Source organism: Siphateles boraxobius, unplaced genomic scaffold (assembly GCF_051911475.1).
Source record: "Siphateles boraxobius isolate OS27281-9 unplaced genomic scaffold, OSU_SipBor_1 41, whole genome shotgun sequence".
NCBI lineage: Eukaryota > Metazoa > Chordata > Actinopteri > Cypriniformes > Leuciscidae > Siphateles > Siphateles boraxobius.
In genome coordinates this window covers 39,540,730-39,562,681 of record NW_027509042.1, presented here as the reverse complement: position 1 = coordinate 39,562,681, position 21,952 = coordinate 39,540,730, and the positions used below count along the sequence as shown (strand labels likewise).

Here is a 21,952-nt window from a genome sequence, read left to right as displayed (position 1 = left end):
TAATTTTCCAGTCATATCTGCTGAGACCATCATGTGGTTTGCAGAGGAGGGCTGAATACTAATTTTTCTTTGCAATAAAACTTCCCTTTCTTTTCTGGCAGATGATAAAATAGGTGAAAAAAATCCTTATACTTACATTGAGGGAGAGACCTAATATGGCAAGACCAGTAAAACAGTAATTCGTTTGAACTCATTTGACCACATGAGCGTTTACACTATGAAAGCATTCCGGCCGAATGCGTTTTCGACTACCTCTGGATGTGCTCGAAAGTGGACAAGCTGAAAATGTTTTAGACCCCGTTTACATCTGTATTTAGCGTCGTCCACTTGTGATCCGATCGACCAAAACGCTTAACCCTTTCGCACGTACGATCACACCGGTGTGATCAGTCTTGGCTGGTCCCTGGAGCGTACGATCACACCGGTGTGATTGGAACGGTCAGTGCATCACGTGATCAACTGCTAAATTCAAATGTGCTTTCGCGCGTTGGCTGGCGCTGAGCCAGAGACGGACACACTCAGTGCTGTCATATATCACAACTATTGAGTGTTTTCAACCACATAATGTTTATTTTAGGTTTCAGACATTTAAATACACATAAGTACTAGCAAAACGAGGATTTTGAGTCTGTAAAGTACACACTGATGTCTATGGAACATATAATAATAATCCTTTCCATTATAAGACGACACGTTTTATTCATATCAGATACACATTGTGTAAGTAGCTTTACATTTTACCCTATTCTTCTCCCAGTTCACCGGCCACTTACTTTCATGTATTTCGAGAGAAGTTGAGGAATTGACATGTTGTAAATCCAACAGATCCGATTATCTGAACTGTGAAACAAACTAACATGGCGGAGCCCATCAACTAACGCGATCGTTATAAAGGTGTTTAAACAACAAAACACATCCACTTGCACATATTTGAAAATCGGAATATCAGTGTTTCATGCTATAGCTAATACATTTGTGAATATTTGTAATAAAAAAGGAAAAATTACATGAGCAGATCATCATTCATTCAGCGCTGTGTTGTGGTTGCGCTGTGTCACGTTACAAACAATGACGCGTCACCATGGAAACATTAAAGTGACAAGTTTTAAATAACGGTAGCCTTGTAAAACTCACGCTGGGGGGTCAGTTTGAATATTTTAAACTTACTTGTGAAAGGGTTAATATCAATTATAGAATCAAAGCATTGCCATTGACAATTTCACTGTTGTTAAAATGTATAAATGTCAAAACGTATTATTTTATATTCATACTGTTGGTTTTTGTTGCAGATAATTCTGTGCATGCCGAAAACCACGAAGTGGAGGAAGCAGAACCGCTCACTGGTGCAAAGACAGAAACTGACACCATAACTTCAGCTATTATTAACGGAAACATGGAAGGAGAAACGTCACGCAATACTCCAGGACGGGACGAACCTGCTTCTGCCAACGGCTTGGCCAGCCACCCTGCTGAAGGAACAGGGGCTGGACCAATAACCATGACCTTCCTTGGCTTCAAGGAGGTGGAGCCCGGACATGGAGTTGATGAGGACGATGATGGCGGAGCAATTATCCGAGCAGAAAGAGTCATCATTACAGACGAAGGAGAGGAAATCCCAGAGGAAGATGACAGCATGGCTCAAGAACCTACTACGGATGATGCTAAAAATGAAGACTCATCTGGATGCACAGAAGCCACGCGTGCTGAAGAAGAGACAGAGTATGATCCGGAAGCGTCTGTTGATCCGAAGCAGGTCGAAGAGATTGAAGATACTCCTGCTGAGGAAATAGATGCGGATGTGGTAGTGGTAGACGAAGGGCAAATAGAGCAACATCTCCCAGACTCCACTGAAACGCAACCCCAGAATGTGACAGTAGATAGCCCTATAGAGGCTTCCCTCATTCCAATGTATTCCACAACAGAACCTTCTCCAACAATCAGACCAAAAGTCCAAACAAACGCAACGGAATCACAAACCCCGAAAGGCGAGGAGCCCGTGCCCGCCTCGCGCATCTCGCTCAGCCAATTGCAGGAGGTTCCGCTGGATGAGTCCAACACAGAGAAGCAGCGTGCCGAACAAGAACCTCTGCTGATCTCCAAAGCAGCGGCCCAGCTGGAAACCAGCGCCACCAATCCAGCAGAGGACGCAGGAGCACCAAAGCGGAAAAACTGCCAGTGTTGTTCAATCATGTGAACGGTCTGTTGACATTCCATCTTGACTGTTTCTCTGAATATACAGTTTGTATTTCAAGACGTTAATATTTTGATCTTCAGCTGTTCACTTGCGGCGTCAAAGCACAAAATGTTTATTATATACTGAAGAATACCTTCAAAACGGAGCCGTAAAACGTAAAGACTGGCATTGCCCTTTATATATTGGATGCCCATAATTCCTATCAGTGTAAAAAGAAGCTTTGTAAAGTGCATTGGCTTGCAGGAAAGGACTGGAATAGGCTTCAGTGTGCATGATGTTGTTGTTGTTAATACGTCACCATTGGTTGCATTCCCAGCCTCTGGTGTCTGATTAGTGATTATGATCCTGTTTTGATGTCTGGCGACTAGAGCGTTGGCTGCCGACCCACAGAGGCCTTGGCGGTTTTAACACTACCACATAAAAATATTTTGTTTTTATCAGTGCCGAGGGAATCAACCCACAGCGGTAATTAACACTTCTCTACTTTCAATAGTTGTTGCATAATCTATTATAAACCATTTGTGTGCCTTGATTATGAATCAAAACAAAGAGACAGAATGGTTACCTGTGATTTTATACATGCTGTAACATCTTTAGAGATTTTTATTGCTGATGTGAATTGAGTTTCAATTTGACTGCTTTTATTGTTACATTGCCTTCAACATGCTTTACAACTTCAACTTCTAAGTGTTTTTAGACATTAAAAGGATAGTTTATCCTGCACTGAAAATCATTTGATGTTGTTCCAAAACTCCTTGAGTTTTTCTTTTGCAAGACACAAGATGTTTTGAAGAGTGTTTTGTCTGTACAGTGATAGGCAATGGATTCCAAAACAACGTTCTATTACAAAAAAAGAAGATATTTTTGTCTTGCAGAAGAAATGCATACAGGTTTGAACAAATGATGACAGAATTAACTTTTTTTGTTGTTGAGTGAACTATCTCTTTAATGTGACCATGTGAACAGTACTATTTCTGAACAGTGTATATTATATGGCATAAATCGCTTTAGCAATCTGTTTAAGGTGAATTCTCCAACTTTCAGTTGTCTTTTTTTTAACGGTTGTTTAAATTGTGAGCAATTCAAGTTTCATACCATAATATGTAATCAATATTATTCAAAGCTTTCAGTTGGATTCAGGAACATCATTTTTTTAGCATGGAAAGTTTGATGCAAATTCTCAGTGCCTTAACCGAGTGCCTGTATGTATAGTACATACAAAGAGCTGAGTAAGAAGCTGGGAGGATTTTGTATAGAAAGTTTACATCGGAAGAAAAAATAAAATGATGAAATTTAATCTAAGGCTGTTTATTTCTTCATACAAAAATAGTTTAGGAGGCATATAATGAGGTATAATATAGCTACTGTCAATGTAAAGATAAAACAGTATTCTTTTGTAAGTTATGTATAAAAGATAATCAAATAGTAAAAAACAATGGCAATAATCTTTTCATCATTACACATGAAAAGGAATAGTGTATTCTGTCACAGTCTTTAAATATTCAATAGCTTGATCCTTTTTCATATTTATATTTAACTCTTTAACTTATATTGCTACACTGATAACACTTTACAATAAGTTTTCAGTTCATCAACATGAGTTAATGCGTTCATTATCATAAACTAACAATGAACATGCATTTAAAAATAGTTTAATTAAAAGGTCATTTATGCTTTAATATTCTATCGTTCATTTTTAATCAATGTCCTTGCATAATACATTAACCAATGTTAATTTATGTAGATTGAAATTAAAATGTATTTGTATATGTAAAAATTGTAATAAGTTATTGTTATAATTGTTACTTCATGATAACTAATGCTAACAAACTGAAGCTTATTGTAAATTATTACAGCTACATTTAGATCTTGCAGTATTGTGGGTGAACCTAAAAGTTAGAAAGAGAAAAGAAAGAGATCCCGATGCTTTCACTGTTCAAACTCGTGAGAGCTTTGAGAGCTGTTTGGATTAGTGATGCAAGGCCTGTGGTTTACTCAGCAGCTTTAGTGTACTGTGGAAGTTGGAGAGAAAAGAACTGCACAGATTTTAACCTTGATTACTTAGCAGGGGGTGGAGGTACAGAGAGAGAGAGTGAGAGAGAGAGAGTAAAAGAGAGAAGGAAACCAGGGAAAGAAAGGGAAGGAGAAGAGAGTAAGAAGGTGAGAGGGGCAGATTTCACAAAGCTCACTTCAGTTTTTTTGTCTTTCAGCTGACCTTTGTCATCTTTCATCTTTTATTTCATCTCATCAGCTGGTAGGCCTGTTTTCCTTTTTCATCTTATGTTTGTATGTGTAAGAATGGGTCCTGAAATCCAAATGGCCCTTAAACTTATTTGTATACTCTATATGTGTTGCATGACAATGTCAGGAATTTCAATTTCGGATTAATTAATCTAATATCTACATTACTTGTTTTACCTAGAATTACTGAAGCAGACTCATCCACATTTAATGACAGCTATTCATACTATAGTTTACTTGAGATTTGTGGATGTTAACAACAGTTTTCAATATAGCTAAAAATAGATGTGTGCTACCAGGTTTTGTTTATATATATAATATTTATATTTTTACTACTGAAATTCAATCATGACCTTTATTAAGTATAAAGTGTGTTTTAATTCATAAGGACACTAAGAACACCTCACCATTATTGTATTATTCCTGAATCAGAATTTCCATGTTGTTTTGTTACTCGTGTCCACAGTATAATCTGATTAAATGGTATTAATCTGCTCCTTATGTAATTAGCATAATGCTATGACACACCTTTAAATCCTTGTGTTTGTTTCCAGTAGACAATGCAATACAGAGTCCAAATATTATATGTTGAATGATTGTTGTCAACAAAAAATGATTACCTGACTTGCATGGAGATCGGATTTTGCATTTAAGTAAATATGATTCTCAGAAGACCTGGTTAAATTTTGACTTTCTAAAGAATAGAGAGACATTTCATTGACTGTGAAGGTGAAAAATGTCCACCCTCGACCTTGCACGCTGTTTAATGTTCTTCCAATTTTAATAATTTTGTTAATCATTCTCAATCGCATGTGCTAATATGGAAATTTCGGTATGGATCAATGTGCAGGACAATGACACCATAGCAAAATAAGACAATGGTTACAAAAAGAAATGCTTAGTGTACAGACTGGTACAAAAAAAAAATACCATGAAAACTTAAAATAAATATTGCAAGTAATGTTTCAGGTGACCTATATCAAGGTGAAGTTAATAGGAAAGGACAATAATCTGACTTGAGGAATGGGCGTTAAAGAATAAAATATCTTATTAATTAAATTTAAGACTGACAGGTCATAGATTTGTGAAGCAAGAACACAAAAGCAAGTGAAAAGGGTAATGCCGTCGCACTATAACTCCATTTATTATGAGCTCTCCTGAGTTACTGGGATTGAAACATAAGCTGATTATTGTTTCCTAAATCAGCAACAAAAAAAGATGTTTTCAGGAAAGGACTTCAGGGGTCTCACCTTTACAGGGTGAGAAAAGCAGTAAGGGAAGTCTGGGAAGAAAGAGACAACTTTGTTGATTACCAACACAATCAACTAAAGGAAGCCCGTCTCTGGCTTGTCATTCTGTGATTGAATAAACACATTTGTCCATTTATTTCATACAGATCTAGAGCAAAATGGAAACAGACTCTGTGACTTGCCCTCAGAAATCTGAATCCCTGGATGACTGCAGTAGTGAAGACATAGAAATAGCAGAAAAAGCCTACTTAACTCAAGATATGGAAACAGCCGTAATAGAAGATCATACAACGAAAAAGAAAGACACAGCCACAGACCTGCAAGAGATGAGCAAGGACACAGAAGCTATAAGTGGGTTAGAAAGAACAGAAACACCTGACAGCAGTTTCCAGTCTCAACCTCAAGATCATCCCACCTCCTCACCAGCTGATGGAGCCATTGAGCCAACCAGGGAAGACTTGTGCAGTACAGCTGAAAATGACTTTGATGGTGACCAGTGTCCACCAGTGCCAGGACTGGAAGAAGATATCCAACCAGACAGAAATGAGTTTCAAGCCACAGAGATTCAGGATGAAGTGAAGGAAAACACTGAAACCAGTGAAGATGTTCATACATCTGTGCAAGACACTGAGGTTGAAGAACCTGTTAGCAAGACACAGGCAGACAAAAGCACTGACTCACCTCAAATGCCAAAGGTGACCAAAGAAGAAGAGGGATATGAACTTGAGTCACATGGTGACTCCGACTCCATTGTGTTCCTATCAGAAAACAGTGAAGAGCTAAATATAGACTGTAAACTTTTGGACTTCCCCAGCACCAAAGAGCAGTGGGTGAGACGGGACAGTCGTTGTGATGAACCACCAAACCTGACGTTTTCAAAAAGATCGTCAAAAAGTAATCTCACTGAAACCGAACCTTCATCAAGCTCCCAAAGTGTATCCATAACTGAATCTGGGGTTAATGCAGAGAATGTCCAGCAGGGGGAGCTTCAGGTAAACAACCCAAGTGATATAAATGAGAATGAGTTACAACAGGTGTGTGGTGCTGCTCCACCCCTAGAAACAGTTGCAGGCGAGCCAGCCAATCCAAAACAAGGTAACTATGCCTCTATCTCTACGGAAGTAAAAGAGCCATTGATAATGTCACACAGGAGGAGGGACTGTGTAAGGGAGGAGAGAGAGCATAGAGAAACAGGTGAAGAGCGAAAGCAAACAGTGCGTTTCACAGAAACAGGTGGGACCGGAGGAAAGCAGCTGGGGGAGGTTAAAGATCAAAGACAAGAACGGGAAAACAAAGGACAGAGAGCGGAGTCCCAGTCAAACACAAAGCCTCATCTGGGAGACGGGAAAGTCAACAGAATGCAGGATCATTTTGATGACAGCCAGAGCGATAGCGGTGTATCAGCAGATTTCTCCCCCAACAGCACAACAGATGTCTCGGAGGGCCTTGTTAACACTGAGACTCCTCAGCCCTTTGAATCTCCACCTAACGAAACTCCCATTGAGAGGGAGATCCGTTTGACTATGAAGAGAGAGCAGAGTCTACGGCGTTCTCGAGGACTGTGCGACACCACTGACAGGAATAACGAGTTTGTGGAAATTCCATTGAGGAGACCTATTCTATCTCAGGACCACCAGATAAGAACCAACTCAAGCCTCTGCAAGGACCGGCAGTTTGCTGGGAAGAAGATGCAGAAGGAAATCAGCGCAGAGACAGAGAGGGAGAAGGTTCTGGTTGAACTGGGCAGACTACCTGGCTTCTATGACAAGGGAACAGAGGTACAGCTTCAAGAAAAAAAGCTGCTCTTTGAGTCATTCCAAGAGCAGAAGGAATCAGTGGCAGCCTTTAGCAGAAGATCTCCCTCAAACTCCTCTTACATAGAGTCTGCTGCTGGAATACAGGAAGTTGATTCTGCTGTCAGACACCTAATGCAATTGTCTCAAAATTCTCCCACCCCACCAGCCATGGCCAAGTATGGAGGCACCAACGGCAACCCGCCTGCTATTCGAGGACCTGGTCTAACTGAGGGAATCACGGGCAAGATAATCATAATAGAGGCCAACTCTATTCCTATAACTGTGGGAGGACCAAACGGGGGTTATAAGACCGCCTCATGGACAGATGGAGGATCTGTAAAAGTGATGAATCCAGTGGGTGTGAGGGCTACTTCTGCAGAGCCTGTTAATGCAAGACAAAGACCAAATTTGGAAGTGGCTGAAGACTCAAGTACAGTAAAGGAGAACCCTTTCTTCAAACTCCGTTCCTCTATGACTCTGCAGCCTCAGGTGGAGCTGGACATTAAGGAGGCAAAAGAAAGGGAAAGAGAACTACAGAGACAGAGAAACAGTCTTTATGGAGGAGCAGCCATGGATCTGGAAGAAGGAAGGGGAACAAGAATGGATTTGAGAACAGAAAGGGGAGTGAAAGATGGAACGGGATCCTCTAAACAAGAGATTCTTAGTTCTCCACCTCCACAGACAAATTTGACTCCAACAGGCCGCCAATCAGAGATATTCACCGCCACGACATCAGGTGAGTCATTGTAACACAGCATGTGAATGAAAATTCACAGAGCAGTTGAAAGGAGTCAAAACTTAACATTAAGTTAAGTAAACAAAAGTAAACTTTACAACTTAAATTTTGTAGCATTCATTCAACATACATTTGAATAGTTTATGCATTCCTGAGAATTAATGAACTCTGCATTGCTAACATTACTACTACTTTGAGCCACTGGAGCACAAGCTGATAATCTATGATAAGGACATATGACCTATGTAACAAATCATACAAAGCTCATTTTTAGGCCATACACTCACATTTACACATTTGTCATTCAAAGCAAAATAGCAAATTATGTAGCATTGTAAATATACATTTTATCAGTTCATGCATTTGGTGTAAATTGAACCCCTGATTGCATTAATAACACCATCCTCTACTGTTTTTGGTACAGGAGGATATAGAGAGGATGTACATACAGAGGATATATATATATATTTATCTTTAAAAAAATATTCTTTTTGAAGGCCAGGCCATACATAAAGGCAGACAACTCTATCGAGAGCGATTTACATTGCATTCAAGATAAACATTTTATCAGTTTGTGCATTGCTTGGGAAATTAACCCATGACCTTGGCATTGCTTACAACACGTTCTACTGTTTGAGCTATACAGGACCATCTTAATAGCAGCAAAACCACAAAAACTCGACACTTGTGTACTATTAGTTAACAGTAAGACTTTTAAAGCTTTTCTGTGGTGTAGAAACTTAAATGTTACATAGACATTTCATAATTTGACTGGAAGTTGGGATAGTTTGTGCCTCACCATGGCAGCCAACAAACAAACAGCCAAAATGCTAATGTGGTGTTATGTCACTAGTACTAACTTAAGCCGGATATTGAAATTTCTGAGTCAGTCAAATGTGCTGTAATGAACAAAGTATGGATAAGAGTACTGTGATCTGGACAGGTGATACCTGAGGTGTGGGTGAGGTGAGGTTTGCATGTCCAATACATAAACTACCATTGTGAATTGAGTTTCTCTTTTATTACTGTACAAGTCTGCTGAAATGCCTGCTAGACTTAAAAAGGCAAATGATCAATACATTTATGCTGACAATTAATGACACATTTAGTGCTAAAATAAGAGGAAGTGAAATCTCTTTTCCAGTAAATTTCAAGTTTTTTTCCTTTCTACTTTCTCTTTAGTGTCTGCCTTACTTATATATAAATAAACTAACAAAAAATATTTTTTATTAAATATTATGTATCTATTTACTCAGAAAAGCTTACTTTTTCACAATTATTTTGCATGATAACATTATTTCAGGCAAAAGGCCATTGCCAAAATGCCAATGTAATACAGATATTTTTTCTACTGTAAAATCATAATAAATGTGGGACCTCCAAATCTCCTTCTGTCATTTTATATTCTTTCTCTGCTGATGGTGGCTAATATCAATTTACCACAGCTCTACAGTAATATCAAACACTTTAGCAGCTATGGTAATTTTGCAGAAACTGTGGGAAATGTGGTGCATTTGTAAAAGAGCAGCTAACAGTTATAGACCAATATTGCAGATGTCATAACTTTTTACAAGTAAAACCAAGTACTGTATGTCATTTTTATTGTGATGCAACATAAGTAAATTTGTACGAACTGTTGCTCAATTGTATATATTGGAATATGTTAATTAAACTCATCTCTACAGATATGGCTACCTCTAAGAATCAGGATTGCTGCTACTGATCTTTTAATCTTTTGCACTTCATAGTGTGAAATTTTCTGCATAATTTCCATTCTTCAATTTGTTACTAATATTCTAAATATGGATTATAGTTCAAATTAAGGAGTAGGTGTGTCCACACTTTTCACTGCTACTTTGTCTTCTCATCCAATGATCATATGTGTGGATATGAACATCCAGTTTAGTAATGGCTTGTTGTACATTCACTGAAATAAATATTTGTCTTCTGCTTTCTCTAGTGCGACAATCCACCGGAAAACTGGACCTAATATGGCCACCACCCCAAGCTGATGAAGAACCAAGACAACAGGTGTCAGAGGTAGAGGATTTTTTTCTTTGAATCTTTTAAAAGTGGCATCATTTGTGTTCTTCACTCTTTTACGGGAATAAATGTGTATATCACTGGTGTTGGTAACGTTGTGGCTAAAGATTTGGGCTGGTAACCCAAAAGTTGAGGTTCAGACCACGAATTGGGGAGTTACTTAATCAATAAACCGGCTACCAACGCTCTTCAACCTTTCAATAGGTAATCAGAGAGTATAACATTTTCAGTAACCCTCCCTGTGCAAACACAACCACAGACACACAGATGTGATGCTAATGAACAAGTGGCTTATCGCCCTTTAGATAATGATGCCAGCGAGAGCAGAGTTCAAGCTGTACTGTCATTATTGTCACTGAATCATTCTCCGCAGCCAGGAAAGTATAATGTAACAGAAACACAATCAAAACTGATTGGTGCTGCCAAGATTACATTGCCTTTATCTGAAAACAGAGGCTTTTTATCAGTTCACCTCACCTCATCTCAGCTCTCATTCGCTTGGAGAAAGAGTGCCTATCATTATAAATGAGCATGTGCTGCTCCCGTGTTTATTATTTTTAACAATTTAAAAAGGAATAATTCACCCACAGCTAAAAATTCAGAAACTCTCTTCAATAGAACAAGTGAATGCTGACCAAGCTCCAGAAAAGAAAAAGAAAAAAAAGAAAAAGCAATCCAAAGTTGTGCTTTTATATTATGTGATATATGTCTTTCTCTGGAGCAGATACAAATTAAAAATGATTATTCAGTGAAATATATTCACTTCTCAAATCTAATTTCTTAAACTTGAATATGCACAATGAATGAATAGGCAAAATGTCAAGATGGGTTTAAATAAACACAAGGGTCAATGATGACAAAATGTTCATTTTTGACCCAATTCTTTTTATGCTATACGTACGTGCTGCACCTCCTTGTTTTGCCAAGTTAGATGTGTTCCTGGGTCAACATATTTTGTTGCCCCTAAAACAACCTTCCTGTCCTAAGTGATCCTTAAAATCAGAGGAAAATTATAGTGAATAACACTGGTTGTAAGCCTAAACTTGACATAAACTGTGAACTTGTCCCTCAAATCTTATTGTTTAAGGATCAACAAAGATGTTATTCCAGGAACATGTTGTGGTGAAATCAGGTTCTGCATGTGGCCTAGAGGTGTTCAAATTCAAATGCACTCACTAATGTTGTTGTTAATGTTCTGATAAATACAGAAAACGCTAAAGATCCCAAGGCAGCGAAACCCATTACTTGAACGCTGGGAGTCAGGGACGGTGAACGGCCACGTGGAAGACAACAACTGAGACTGAACGCCAACTACAGAATCCTGGCATAAAGAATATGAACAGCCCGGACAACCAGTGCGCCTGCATTAAAAATAAAGCATATGAACAAATGATCAGTTTCCCCATAAAATTCCCGGATCTTTTAAAGGACAGCGGTATCATGTGCCATTATGGGTGGATGAAGAGAATCACTTGCCTCAAAAAGACACTGCGAGTTGGATATCCAAAATAACAATCTACAAAACGCATCATGTAAATAACTGATGTTGTTAATGTTACTAGGTATGATTGTTGATTGGTGTCACAAGGGCTCAAATGATTTCAGTGTAATAATTGTCATTTTCAATGTAAATTTCATCTTTACAGTTACAGTTATTTATAATCAATTAAAATAGCTGTTCATCTCATAGTAACAAGACAGTCTAAAAGAATAGATTATATAAAAAATATATTTTAATAACAATTATTGCATAGATATTTAATTACTCGTTAGAAAAGCTAAATTCAACTAAATGGGAAATGGCTTTATTGATGCATATGTGAACATTAATAAAAGAAAATTAATTTAAAATTGATCAGATTTTGACAAGTTTTTTTTATGAATGTGTTGAATAACTTTCCGAACTCAAATTGCTGAATGTGACTCATCGTTAATATGGAGGTTTGGCTCTTGGAGTCCGAAACTACTGACTTCACAATAGGTACAATGACCAGGATGTAATGCTTACGTCGTATCTATGGCTTTGATTTTCAATATAACAATTAAAGAGGGCGACGTTCTCGCATTCCATTCAGCTTCCATGCAAAAACCCTTTAATGACATCACAGTGTATTCTAACCTCCTCAGCCCGTGCTGTGAGGGATGAATACACGACTGCCGTGACTCAACACGCCAGTGGGCATTCAAATGCGTCGCCATGGTGATGATGGAACTGTAGGAAAGGTACAAAGAAAACGTCCGAGCGAGATTAGTCATGAGTGAGATAACAACACACACACACGCTTTACTGACCCTCTAGTTGCCTGTGAATTATTGATTCACTCTTTCTCAGCACAATTTAGCAAAGGCTGCATGGGAATGCTCATTTCAAATATGGAAGTAGCTTATCGTTACCACTGGAAAAAAGCTGCCCATTGTCAAGTAGTCTAACTGACCTTTAAGACCAATATTTTATGACAAACTATTCTTAGGAAAGCAGAACTATGATTACTTATGTAAGGCTAGTTTCTGTCTAAACATATAATCAGTATTACATTTTGTCTATAGGAGTCTGGTCACTGGAATTGTTTTGTACAGTATCAAGCATGTCTAAGTGTTTCTGTGTAAATACAGGATTAAGGTGAGAACAAAGCAGAGAAACTTCAGTCATCCATGTGACCGCTAGATCAGCTCTGACTGTAAAAAAAGCTGTAAATGGTTTATGGTTTGATAATCAAAAGAGTTTCGGTACGGACAGACTATGTGAAGACATACATGGGAGTCTTAAACTATCATATAATAGAGATTTAATTTCATTACAGGAATGTAGTTCTGGAATGACTGTCAAATAAATGGTTCCCTTTTCAGGTTTCATGTTAAGCAAAGAGGAAATGAAAAGCTCTTGAGCACTGCTTGAACTACGTAACATTAGTAATAGATTTTTAGTAAGCATCTTCTGTAAAAAAAAAAGAAATGAAAGCTTTCACTTTTCTGCTTAGGGTGATTAAATCTATAAAATGATTTCCAAAGATTTGTTGACCAAAACTCAAAAACTAACAATGCTCCACTGAAACATCAATCTCACATTATATCTGGATGTTCAGAGCCCCCTGCTGACAGAATAATTCATAAATCTCAGTGAAAAATGCTACAAACTGCAGAACTACAGTAGACAATTGTTTACTCATACATTATTTAAAAAATACAAAATGCTTCAGCTTTAAATAAACATCACAGTTTACAGAATATATCAAACAAAATTTAGCATCAGACAGACAGACAGTTTAGATAGATAGATTGGTAGATATATAGACAGTCAGTAAAAAGTAGGGTTCTTGAAGGTTGTCATGGGACAGTCATAGATGGCCTCTGAATCTGAGGGTCTTCCGCTTAGCATCCCTCCAAAGCCCTGTAGTTTAGAGATGTGAATATTAAAAACATGCGTGTTAGAGATGTGATAAGTCAATGTTTCTAACAGCGGACCTAATGCAACAGGATGTTGGCTAACCCGCATGATGTAAAGAGATCTTATTCTGTGATCTTATTCTTCTTTCTCTCCTTACTGTCTAAACAAATCAGCATACTGGTAACCTTAGTACTGGAGCGAGATATGAGATACTACTGTAGTGGGCCTTTTGAAAAGCGAATCACAAGAGAAGGTTTGAAATGGTGCATCATTACCTCAGATCCAATGTCAACACGCTGCAGAGTGAGGTCTGATGAGAAAATAAGTCCATGGTGAGAGAAAATCAACTTGAAGGCAAATTCAGATATAAATGGTGCTTGTGATGTAATATTATGATATATGCGCATATATATGTGGATGATACTAGCTTTGAAGAGATGACTTACCAACAATATGATCTCTGGAGTGAACATTTTGCCATAATTTGTCTTGTTCTCTGTGGAAAGATTTATTTTATTTGTTAATGTTTTTATAAGATTCGTATTACTCATTTTAGAACTGTACTATCAAAATGAAATAATTTAAATAATTATATATAAACAATAATAAAATAATTTTCTACATTAGTTTTTTAAATATTTATATAAATATTTATTTAAATAATTATAGAAATAAACCCTATTAAAAAGTTTGTGGTGTGTAACATTTTTTTTAATGTTTCTTTTAAATGAGTCTCTTATGCTCACCAATGTTGCATTTATTTGATAGTAAAATAAACCGTAATATTGTGAACTGTTATTGAAATTTAAAATAGACATTTTCTATCTAAATATAATTTAAAATAGCAGAATTTTCAGCATCATTACTCCAGTCTTCAGTGTCGCATGATCCTTCAGAAATCATTATAATACGCTGATTTGTTGCTCAAGAAATTTTTTGTATCAATGTTAAAAAACGGTTGTGCTTAATATTTTTGTGGAAACCGTGATCCATTTTTTCCACGCTTCTTTGATGAACATAAAGTTCTAAAGTCAAGAACAGCTTTTAACTTAATTTTTTTTTTAAATCTTAAATAGTAAAACATTTGTATAATGTTACAGATTTCTGTCACTTTTGATAAATTAAATGCATCCTTGAAAAAAGAATTCTTGAAGAAAATGGTTTGAAAAATTTGAATGGTAGTGTACATTTAAATTATTGAAATAACTTTTATTCTTGTAACTCAACCGGTTGAGCACAATGCTAGACTCAGGGAACAGATCAAATGTATAGTTTGAATGAACAGCAAGTCGCTTGAGATAAAAATGCCTGCCAAATGAATAAATGTAAATGTAATTTTAATCAAATATCAGGTTTGCTTTTCAGTATTGTCTCACCTTTGTCTCCTTCCTTCTGACTTGTTTTTGACTGCAAATAAATGGATAGTGATTACAATGCAATATATATTAATGAGGATTACACGCATGAATGAAAAACGAGAGGTGTTTTCACTTTGTTTTGTTCCAGTGTTTAATTAAACGGATTGAGAAGATAACCACCACTGAATATTATAGTTCATGAGAGACCAGACTTATCCAAAGCAAACTTATGAACAACTAAAATAAGACTCACTATGTCTGTGCACGGCAAAGCCCAGGAGTGACACCACCATGATGAACAGAACGCCCGCAGACACAGAGCCAGCAAAAAGAGCCAGATCTGTGCTGCCTTTCCATAGACATGTACGGAAACAAAAGGAGAGAAGGATTTGAGATACCCAGTTGGGCATATTAAATTTGCTGCATTACTATGGCGTACAAATCCTTGTAAGACTTAAATCTTACCTGTAGAGACCTGTGTGCATGTGTGATATCCTGAAAAAATATGCAATAAACCAGATTTTAGGGTCTTATTTATATGACATTATGAGGTTTATTATATTCAGTAGTACACACCTGTAATACATGGGAGAGTTATTGGAGTGCTCATCTTAGAGTACGCCCAGAAGTTGCCCAGAGACACGCTGTACTGACACTGATACTGAGCACCATGTTCATAATGAGTGGGTACGGGAAATCTAGCACTGTGTTGGGTCAGGGAAGCCAGATGGGTCGCCTCAGGTGACAGGACACCCACACGAAATAAGGAGAAGAAGCCATTTAGATATACCGGTGACCCCACACACTCCAGAACTTCACCCTCATGTCGGGATAAAGACAGAGTGGGCACTGGGAGCTCTGTAAGAGGAAACACACACAGACACAGATATAAGACCAAGTTACATGCCAAAGTTTAACACAGTTAGTAAGCTCTGTTTCAAAAGCTAGTGAGATGTCTTTCTGCTTACTGACTACATAAGCAGATGCCTTCTGCATCTTAACAATCATACAACTTCATAAAGTAAATCATTAGAGAAATTTCATAGGCCAAAAAGATCCATTGTCTATTGTCAATAGGGTAGTGATATACAGTGCCTAGCATAAGTGAACACACCCATGCTAAAGTTGACTAAAAAGAGGAATAAAAAAAATCATCCTTTGGAAATTGATCTTAATGCCTTAATTTAAAAAATGAGGAAAAATCCAAACTTTAAGGACACTAATTTTCTTTATTAATGAATAATGTCTCGTAAACAAATAAATGTTCTTCCTTAAAATACAGGATGCATAAGTCAGGACACCCCTATGTTAAATTCCCATAGAGGCAGGCAGATTTTTATTTTTAAAGGCCAGTTGTTTCATGGATCCAGGATACTATGCATCCTGATAAAGTTCCCTTGGCCTTTGGAATTAAAATATCCCCACATTATCACATTCCCTTCACCATACCTAGAGATTGAAGCACTGCTCGCATAGAAGTCACTTTCAAACCAAGCAGCTTTCTGTTGGGCTACGCGATGAACCCACTGCGAAATTTGTGTGGAGAAATCTTTCACGTTCATGCAAAATTCCCAATCACGTGGTTTGTTTATGAAATACAGTGGTGCAGGTATGATATGCCAACCGGCATTTAGCATCACACTGGTTCCCTCGACAAAAACCCAATTTTCCATAGGCTTTTGAATTACCGAAAAAAGAAAAAAAAAACAAGCCCTGTGATTTACAAAAGATTATGATACTTTCATTTTGTCCATCAAGATAATTTTCACAGATGATTACACCTTTTATGAATTTTGAAGCCTAAGTGCAGTCACCAGAAGTAAAAAGCTAAAGGTAGGCTATTAAAAAAACTACACCACGGTCAAACGACTTCAACGTCACAATCACTAAACTTCCGACAACTCTTTCAGTTTTTACCTAAAGATATTTTCCCCGAAAATTTGAGTTAGAATAGTTTAACAGCACAATTATAAATATAATGAGGCAGTAAAAGCAGATTAAGTTTACCAGTTCGGCGTGATGACGTTTAATCTCCTCGACAGGCTCTGTAGTCTCATTTAAACACTTGTTAGCAACCACCTTTTTCAAGACACGGAACAGCTTAAAAAAAATCACGAGTGGGGTAATACTGATGTATTTTATGTCGTAGAATAAAACGTGAAAGTGTCATGAGCTTGTGTTCACCACAGACCTTATTTCTGCCATTTAACCAAAACCCCATTAAATAAAAACAATTCACTTCGGGACAATGGAACCAGAAGTGCTAATGCGCTAACTCGTTTCCGTGTTTTGGCCTACAAAGTGATGTCATACCTGCACCACTCTATGACTTGTTTCACCTATGAAAATTCACAGAACAATGATTAATGTAGCCGCCCATTTTGGAGCTCTGGACATAGGCAGGAACTGCTGTTAGTGTAAACCCTCCGGCCTCCGGGTCGACTTGCACCGCTCCGAGCCAGATTCGAACCGCCGTTTTCGGCATGGGAGGCAGGCATGGTAACAAGGACGCTAAAGACCGCAGCCTCTAGCATCTGTTGCTAGGCCACCTCTTGAGATTAAGCGAGTGAGGTTTACTCGCACAGCTTTTACTAGCTGGCCTCCGTTATGTTAACATCTTGCCAAGATAACGGCAAGATACTCAAAGCGAGTATTGTGCCGAGTAAGTATTGAGTAAGTATTGAGTAAGTATTGGGTAAGTATTGGGTAAGCGAGTAAGTATTGGGTAAGCGAGGAAGTATTGGGTTAAATAATACATTTCTTAAGCTTTACAATTTTGATCAATACTTCTCAATGTTGAATAAAATATGTATATTTTTAATTCAAATTTGAATTTGTTCCCTAGCTGCGTCTGAATTCACATACTGTCAATGTACTGCGTTATAAGTATATTTTATAAGTATGCATGTGTGAAAACATGAATACAATGAGAACGATACGTCCATGGCACGCAATGTTGTCATTATCATGATGACCTGATATATTACAATATCAGCAGGATAGTAGGTCATTGGGTTATTTTACACATACTGTTTTATGAATACTATTTTATAAGCGTTTGAACCAAGTGTATCGCACACATCCGGAAAAGTGAAGTAAAATGTTTTGATTGCCCCCTGGTGGATGGTTGCAGTGTAGTTCATAATCCCCGCTCTCTCCATGTAATCGAATGGTAGTTCTCATCACGCTGACATGTTTAAGTGATTGTTTTTCCAATAAGTTTGGTTTAGTTAGTTATTTGATGCCATAAAAAGGGGTGTAAAGCCATGATTGACAGTTGTGCTTGCGATTAAGTCTGTGAGACATTGATACTGTGGCTCCGCCTCACGATCACTACACCACAGACTCGGGCACCAAATGACATCATTGCCACAAAATGTCAACAGCCATTGGGTCTATGTTTGGAACATGATGTAGGGAAATTGGCTATGACTGAGCTTGCTGTACTAGTGCATTTTGAGATTGCTTTCTGCCTTAAAGGATATAATTAAGTTATACACCTATAATGCCTTGAAATTCTGCCTCAATAGGCAGCTCACTAGGGTTTGGAAAATACAAAACGTAGATCAATATTAACACTTGCCTTAGTTGTTCAATCAAATGTTTAAAAACAAGACAATATGGATGAGATGTAATCAGAGTACAGCACCAATCCGACAGTTTTCTCCTCACCTATGACATTAATGTGTACCGGCTGACTGGCTGTGGAGTTCACTTGTTTGAGTTGGTAGAGGCAGACGTACTCCCCACTGTCCTCCCGTCCCATAGTCTTCACACTGAAGTGAGCTTCCAGGGACTGAGACACCAGCTTGGCTGGGGCGACCATGGAGCCTGGGGTTGCTTTGGCTCTCTGGAGCAGGAGGAAAGTCTCTGGGGGATGTTTCTCATGGTCAGGTGGAGCCTGACAGTGGAATGACAGTGTCTCACCAGGCGCCACAAGCCCACTAGAGGGCTTGACCATCAAGTGAGGGGATGGAGGGGGACTGTAGTCTAGAAGTACAAAGAAAGTTAAGAGCACGTAGTGTTTTAGAATATATGTGTGCAAAACTGAAGATAAGAGACAGAAATACAACGCTAAAAAACGCTGGGTGGAGTAGCTTGGTTTGGTGGTTACTAACAGAGGGTTTCAACTCAACTAGACAGAGCAGTTTCTTTAACCGTCACACCTCTGTGACCTCAAAACCTTTCCAGCTACAACACCGCAGTGAACTACCAAAACTAAACCTGTGCCTCGGCTGATGTGACAACAGAGATTTATGCAGAATCATTAACACAAACACACAAAAAAAACATCTAATATAATAGGTAACACTATGTCGATAGTCTACTTTAGACATTCTAGTACTAATACTAAATACAAGTAGCTTTGCAACATGTCAACTTGTTTTAACCCTAACAGCCTGCTAATACTCTGAGTTAGTTGACATGTAGCTGCAAAGTTACTTATAAAAAAAGTGATACCAAATATGAAATAAAGTGTAATATAATATAATATAATATGCATATGAATACTCACCTTTTAACTCTGGCTGCACGTAGGAACTGAACATGCTGTTTCCATACTGACAGCAATACAGATTCTCTTTCTCTGTATCTTTTCCCCTTAGCATAAAGCGAGCCCTTTGTTCTTCGGTTAAATGTACGGTTTGTATCAGTGAGCGATTTTTAAAAAGTTTAAATTCAACTCCACCATAACCCTGTGGAGCCTGACAAATCAACTCCACAGATGAGCCTATGACGGCTGTCTGGATCAGGGTAGGAGCCGGTGGGACAGAGATTTCAGCAGCTGAAAGATCAAGGAAAGACAATATATTAGTTACATATTATTACAATTCAAATACTCATATCATGTGTGGTCAAGTAGTGAACCAACTAGATTAGAAGACCTGGGCCGGCATGGAAATTCATGCTGGTCTAAATTGGATCTTTTTTAAGTTAAGTATAACAACACAATATTAAAAAATCTAACTCAATATTGATATGAAATTTATATATTATGTTTAAACTCCGTGTTTTATACTTTGTGATTTGCGATGTGATTTAGATTACAGTGATTGTATTGAAATATAAATATGAAATGTGAACACACTTACCACTAAAATGCTGCTCGAGGATGATCAAAGCTGTGAGGAAATACCCACAAAATGACATTCTTCTAGTGCTGGACTCCAAATATTCCAGGTTCTTCACACCTATTAAACCTTCAAAAATTCTAGAGATCGGTGTATTTGTCTTTATGACTTAAAGTGGTTAGACAGATGCACAAAATCACCACCAGCTGAACCGCCCTTCCCATTCACTTGCACAAACTTCCTCAGCACGCAATAAAAACACCAACGAACATGTTTCATATGTTTAAGAAAACCACATCCTTCCATCACATAAAAAGAAGAAAGGCAGAAAGACACTCCCATGAGTAGCCCTTGTGACAAAGACAGGAAATCCATGTGCAAAATTGTCTCATCTCTATGTGTCTTCTTCTAAACAACCTTAAATTTGTCCATTAAAGTGTAGCCCTGAACTAAGCAGGACTGTAAGCCACAGACATTGAGGAAGACGTATTGTTCCCAATATCCAGTTGAGTCGACCAATATGGTTTTATTAGTTCTTCTCAGCCTTGAACATGTGGTTAGAATAGTAAATGCATTTTAAATCTAACACCATTTTTACAGAAGCTGGAAGGAACTGAGGTCATTTGATTGTTTTGTCAGTGTCACACGGACAGGAAAAACAGCTATTGCCATGTGTCTTGTCTTGGGTATTGTCCTGATTTGTCATTCTTAATCATTGAGCACTTTCAAAGGATTGGATTATAACCTAGCCTACCTGAACATCTCATAAATTACATTTGACTCCCAAGCTTAAAGGGTTAGTTCACCCAAAAATGAAAATTAAGTCATTAATTACTCACCCCCATGCTGTACCAACCCCGTAAGACCTTCGTTCATCTTCGGAACACAAATTAAGATAATTTTGATTAAATCTGAGAGGTGGATCACTGCTACATAGGCTGCCTGAGGGAATGAAACTTGACGGCCCAGAAAGTCATTAAAGAACATGTTTAAATATTCCATGTGCCTACAGTGGCTCAACTATAAGTTTATCAAGCGACGAGAATACTTTTTTTCAGAAAAAAAAACATAAATAACGACTTTATTCGACTATTCCTTTTCTTCCTTGTGGGCCTGAGACGAGAGTTCAAGAGATTTCCACGACGCATGCGCGAGAACTGAACAAGAAGTATTAGAAGAAGAACGTCCTCTTCTCAGTTCTCGCGTATGCGTCGTGGAAATCTCTTGAACTCTCGTCTCAGGCCCACAAGGAAGAAAAGGAATAGTCGAATAAAGTCGTTATTTATGTTTTTTTTTCGGAAAAAAAGTATTCTTTTCCCTCAGGCAGCCTATGTAGCAGTGATCCACCTCTCAGATTTAATCAAAATTATCTTCATTTGTGTTCCGAAGATGAACGAAGGTCTTAAGGGGTTGGTACAGCATGTGGGTGAGTAATTAATGACTTAATTTTCATTTTTGGGTGAACTAACCCTTTAAGTAATTTGAGCCTATGTAACCCACTGTAAAATAATGTATTTTTGTCACATCTAGCATTTCATATGAAGCTTTCACAAACAACAAGCACTTAGTTTTTGTTTTAACTTTCATAATAACCCACTAGATAACATTTATAGTCTATTAATAAAATGTACATTTGTTTGCCAGAATAACAAGGTAATGATCTGATTACCCACATGATAATCTAAAAAATAATCAGTCATTTAGTCTTGTCCACAAACAAAATGCAGAAACCAGGGGATGTGGTGAACGTGAAGCTACTAAATGCACAAATATAGGCTATTACATAATGAAACGACCTTTAGGGAAATTACATTTATGAGAATGCTGCTGAAAAATTTCTAAAATATTACCCAGCTGGACATAAAGTTCCAGAGAAA

General features: G+C 37.8%; 3 protein-coding genes across 6 annotated transcripts in view; 2 read left to right on the top strand and 1 right to left on the bottom strand.

Moving 5' to 3' along the window:
- Positions 1-3,491, top strand: part of palm3 (paralemmin 3) — a 41,409-nt gene extending 37,918 nt beyond the window's left edge. For all 3 annotated transcript variants that reach the window (XM_077199644.1, XM_077199643.1, XM_077199645.1), the window contains one exon: positions 1,290-3,491. In XM_077199644.1, coding sequence (XP_077055759.1) covers positions 1,290-2,194 — 905 coding nt within the window. In that variant the 3' untranslated portion in view covers positions 2,195-3,491. The remainder of the gene's footprint in view (positions 1-1,289) is intronic.
- Positions 3,492-4,302: 811 nt separating this feature from the next.
- misp3 (MISP family member 3) lies at positions 4,303-12,111 on the top strand. Its single transcript, XM_077199634.1, has 4 exons — positions 4,303-4,448; positions 5,832-8,217; positions 10,178-10,257; positions 11,469-12,111. The coding sequence occupies exons 2-4, from the start codon at positions 5,844-5,846 to the stop codon at positions 11,556-11,558; spliced, it is 2,544 nt and encodes an 847-aa protein (XP_077055749.1). The 5' UTR covers positions 4,303-4,448; positions 5,832-5,843; the 3' UTR covers positions 11,559-12,111.
- Positions 12,112-13,029: 918 nt separating this feature from the next.
- LOC143707033 (uncharacterized) lies at positions 13,030-20,360 on the bottom strand. Of its 2 annotated transcripts, none has more exons than XM_077199646.1 (10): positions 20,097-20,360; positions 19,520-19,789; positions 18,676-18,993; positions 15,580-15,861; positions 15,469-15,498; positions 15,257-15,352; positions 15,022-15,052; positions 14,092-14,141; positions 13,921-13,955; positions 13,030-13,648 (listed from the first exon to the last, which is right to left on the bottom strand). In XM_077199646.1, exons 1-10 carry the CDS (start codon positions 20,152-20,154, stop codon positions 13,556-13,558), a joined length of 1,263 nt encoding a protein of 420 aa, XP_077055761.1. In that variant the 5' UTR covers positions 20,155-20,360; the 3' UTR covers positions 13,030-13,555. The 2 variants fall into 2 exon arrangements, with proteins under 2 accessions (XP_077055761.1, XP_077055762.1); XM_077199647.1 differs by having other exon boundaries at positions 13,530-13,648; positions 15,257-15,348; positions 20,097-20,303.
- Between the last annotated feature and the right edge of the window lie 1,592 nt (positions 20,361-21,952).